The sequence below is a fragment of the Silene latifolia genome, chromosome 1 (assembly GCF_048544455.1).
Source record: "Silene latifolia isolate original U9 population chromosome 1, ASM4854445v1, whole genome shotgun sequence".
Lineage (NCBI taxonomy): Eukaryota > Viridiplantae > Streptophyta > Magnoliopsida > Caryophyllales > Caryophyllaceae > Silene > Silene latifolia.
The window spans coordinates 22,108,110-22,112,916 of NC_133526.1; the positions used below are offsets into that span (position 1 = coordinate 22,108,110).

The window sequence follows — 4,807 nt, forward strand, 5'->3', positions numbered from 1 at the left end:
TATTTATGTTTTAATATGATTTAAAATTTTAAGAAAGTAATGAAAATAATGATTTGGGTGAGCTTGAGTTGAGCTCGATCCTAATACGAGCTGATTCCGAGCTTTGTTTTATTAAGTCGGAAAATTATAAGCCAATTTCGAGCTTCTTCCCAATCATCACACAAAGTACACCACATAATGAATGGAATCAATTAATTTACGCCCACTTTCTCACCAAAAAAATGTACGTCCACAATCTTAAAAATGGAAAATAAAAGGAAAATACAAAATAAAATAAATGCGTTGACCATTGACCTTCCACCAAATAATCCAGCTTAGAGAAGTACACCCATGGTAACCAAAACAATAGCAACAACACCTCCCATCCGCATACTTGTAACTGTTGGATTATTGTGATTCAAAATATTAGTCAAATGGTTATTTCCTATAATTAAGTTAGTGGTTAAGATGGTTCCTAATAATTAGGGCATTATGTTAGTGTTAGGGACATGTAGTGCACTAGTTTCGTGGGGTTAGTTCATGGTTATCAGTTTGTTTTCTTTGTATTGTATGGCTATTTAAAGGCCATCATTTTAGGTAATTAATTGAGCAAGTTTACAATTAACTTCTCCCTTTTCTCTCTAAATATTATTCCCCTTAGAAATTCTACATGGTATCAGAGCTATCTTGAGTCGAGAAGGTAGACACCATTGTTACCTCCACTTAAGTAGCCAGGTTCGATTCGAAATGGGGCATTACAAAAAAAAAAAAAAAAAAAAAAAAAAAAAAATGGTGAGAAAAGTTTTAATGAGAAATAGAAAATGGTGAAAATTGCACCATTGTGAGATAGAGAGAAGTGCTCTATCGTGTTTGGTAGAGAAAAATGGCTCTACCCTGATTTTGGTGAAGAGAAGTGTTTCACTTGTTAATGGTGAGAAGTGCACCATAAATGAAATGATGGAGAGAAGGGCTCCATCGATAATCGGATGTTGGAGAGAAGTGCTCCAAATGAAAGTTGGTGATGATGTGCACCAACAAGAGGGTGACGAGAAGTGCGTCACAAAGTGAAGACAAGGGCTTCACAAAGTGAGATGGAGAAAATACTCTATCAAATGAAAGTTGGTGACATGGACATCAACACGATTGTGACGAAAAGTACGTCACAAAGTGAAGACAAGGGCTTCACAAAGCGAGATGAAAAAAAAAAAATTGCTCAATTGAGTAATTGACGTTGGTGATAATAGGCATCAACAAGGTCATTGACGAAAAAAAAAAAAAAAAGCGTCACAATGTACGTGAAGATAAAAAAAAAACTAAAGCAAGTTGTAGTGTAGATAGGCAAAGCAGCCTATTGCACTTATTTGGAGATTCAATTGGTGCATTAGCAATGCAGAGGAGCACGACAACATGGAAACATGTTCTATATTTCAAGCATGCAAGTCCAAGAAGGCAAAGTAAGCATTACTGGTCTACTTTCCTAAGAGTAGTATAGGCTGATGAATAGAAGCCAATTTGATGAAGCAAGGCTACCAATTTCATGGAGTCCAAGTAAGGAGACTTTGTGTGAAGTTTGGGTGTGGAGCCCAAACATGTTAGGGTCACAGAACCTATGTGGGTGCGAGAAAGTCGCATACCATGTTAATGAACGTTGCTCATCAATGAAGATATAGAAAGCAAAGACCGGTGATGAATTTCATCCTAATGGCATGGGTGAAATATTTGACGGAAAATTACGAGGACATTGCGTCTCGTGTATTTGTTACGTTAAAAATGTTGCGACATGTACAGTACGCTGTGGCAAGAGGTCCAACAACACTCAATCCAACATATTTTGAATCAAGGGAGTGTGTTGGATTATTGTGATTCAAAATATTAGTCAAATGGTTATTTCCTATAATTAAGTTAGTGGTTAAGATGGTTCCTAATAATTAGGGCATTATGTTAGTGTTAGGGACATGTAGTGCACTAGTTTCGTGGGGTTAGTTCATGGTTATCAGTTTGTTTTCTTTGTATTGTATGGCTATTTAAAGGCCATCATTTTAGGTAATTAATTGAGCAAGTTTACAATTAACTTCTCCCTTTTCTCTCTAAATATTATTCCCCTTAGAAATTCTACAGTAACACCATATGCTCCACTCTTTCCATTATCCGCCGCCTCTGTGGGAGATTTCGCCTTGTCGCTATCGCTTTCGGGTGCCTCTGCGGTACTGGGCGAGCTTTTAGGGGCTTTAGCACCAAACAACTCCTCGGGCAACAACACCTTATCGACCTGGTAAACAGCCAGAGGAAGCGTGCTCCTCAAGGCATTATTGATTGTGACGGTAACAACACCGGTTGACACATTAACATTGTTAACACCCAAGTAAGTGACGGTAAGCCCGAACGGCTTACCGTCGTTGCCAGTAGCTTGGGTCCTGACTGGGTTACTGGCGGTCTGGAACGACTCGAAAGTGTAGAATTTTGGGAGAACATGGTAGAGGATAAGTTGGACTTGTTGTTGGTTCGTTAACCCGTTGATTGTGCCGGGTTTTAGGTTTTGGAAGGCGTTATCGGTTGGTGCAAAGACCGTCATGCCTTCGTTTGAATTGTTAACTTGATTCTCGACTTGTTGGCCGACTTGGGTGGTGTTTAAAAGGCGAATGAAAGTGGTGAATTGGCCTCCTTTTTCGAGGATGGCAGTTAGATTGATTGCGCCCGTTGGGGCTGGGGTGGGTGCGGTTGGTTGGGCACTGGTGGTAGCCGCGACAACCGCGATGAGGAGGAAGGAGAGTCTGAGCATTGTCATTTTTGTAGGGTGTGAAATTAATGTTTATTTTGGATTTTGGATTGAGAATGGTGATGGTTTATGTGAATATATACGAGAGAATTTATCTGGTGTAACACGGTTTTACATAATATACAGATACATTAACGAGAGGATATAGAGACTGGAATGAGCTGGATAATGTACGTGATATCCACTTATATATCAATCAATATGCATGTATGGTAGGTATTGAATATGAAATAATAATGTGAAACTAAATTGAAATTTGGTTAAAAGCTTTGTTTTTTCGTGTAAAAAATGGTATAAAATCGTTTGTGGGTTGAGAATCGTGCGGTTGCACTCACTACTTATTATAGTTTTTGAATTATTGATGCGTTGAATTAGTTGTGTTTACATGATTTTGGTATTGTAAATTAGTGTTGAATTAGACAATCAAACTACCGAACGGACCATTGTTAATTCAAACTCATAATACAATTATGTACCCATCATTTTATGATCGTGATGTATAAACCAAACACATATATTTGTTGAGATATACTCTGTATGTCAATATGTAATATATCGATGTATCATAATTTGGGAATAGGGTATTTTGAAATATATCGTAGAGAATAATACGATATATTTCAATATACCGTATTCCCAAATTATGATATGTCGATGTAGTAACATATCGACATATATCTCAACAATATTGAACCACATAGGCCCTGTTCCTTCTAACTTATTTTCACTTTACTCTTGATTCAAATTTTATTTATTCGATTCGATTCGATTTCGATTCGATTCAAATTTCAAATCCATTCGATTCGATTCGACTTCATTCATTCGATTCGATTGATTCGATTCGATTCATTCATTCTGATTGATTCACTCTATTAAGTTCAGCTCATTTCAGTTTTACTCATCCTAAATTTAATACAGTAGCTATTATTAATTTTGTTATCAATAATAATATTTTTTTTCATATTATTATTCTTTATTTTATTATTATTATTATTATTATTATTATTATTATTATTATTATTATTATTATTATTATTATTATTATTATTATTATTATTATTATTAATATTGTTAATAACAATGTTATTAATAATATACTTATTATTATAATAATAATAATAATTATTATTATTATTATTATGAATTTATTATTAAAATGAATAATAATAATGTTATTATTTTTAATATTATTATTGTTGGTGTTGTTATAATTATTATAAATATTTATGAAAATTATTATTGGTATTATTATTAATATTATTGATGGGGCACGCCCAACCGACTTGTCCCACTAACCAATACGGGTCATACAGGTCAACACACTTACCAACATGGTTACCGAATTCGCTTGGTACCCTACGAATCACGAATCGTTAAAAGCGAATTCTATCAAGTTGATTACTAAAATACATATCACACACTTTCTATAAGCGAATCGCGAATCGGTAAGGGCGTATTCATAGAGAATCTAGTAACCATGCTTGCCAAGTCATCATTTGAGGTACACATAGAATCCTCATTATTCACCAATCAATAGTAAAATACTTCTCGCCAACAACTTCCTCTCTCTAGAAGTAAGACTACTCGAGCTACTATGAGAGGGCACCGAGACCTTAGCTTCAAGCAAAGTTCCGACTATCCACCAATACCGTAAGGCATTAGAGAAGGACCTATTGGGAACACTCCGAGGCCATGTTTGTTACGCGTGCAAGATCCATCCGAAGAGAGGAAGCATAGGCTCGAGGTGCCATCTGAGAGGAACGAGTTGACCCGACCCGGATTCGAGCAACGCTTACTTGAGTGTTTTTATTCTAAACAATTATTTTTACTAACATTGTTATTACTATTAACATTATTATTTATTATTGTTATTAAGAATATTATTTATTATTGTTATTAAGAATATTGTTAGTAAAAATTATTATTTTTTCATTATTATAATTAATGATTATTCATATATAATATTAAAAAAATTCTTATAAATATTAATATTAGTGTTAGTATTATACTATGAATATTAATATTATTATTAATATGATTATTTCTGTTCGG

The 4,807-nt window shown here is 34.6% G+C and overlaps 1 protein-coding gene across 1 annotated transcript; it reads right to left on the bottom strand.

The window, feature by feature from the left end:
• Positions 1-592: 592 nt before the first annotated feature.
• On the bottom strand, positions 593-3,172 carry LOC141601188 (fasciclin-like arabinogalactan protein 6). Its single transcript, XM_074421455.1, has one exon. It carries the CDS (start codon positions 2,762-2,764, stop codon positions 2,027-2,029), a length of 738 nt encoding a protein of 245 aa, XP_074277556.1. The 5' UTR covers positions 2,765-3,172; the 3' UTR covers positions 593-2,026.
• Between the last annotated feature and the right edge of the window lie 1,635 nt (positions 3,173-4,807).

Coding starts and splice junctions, on each gene's coding strand:
- LOC141601188 (XM_074421455.1), bottom strand. CDS start 2,764: ATGACAATGCTCAGACTCTCCTTCCTCCTCATCGCGGTTGTCGCGGCT.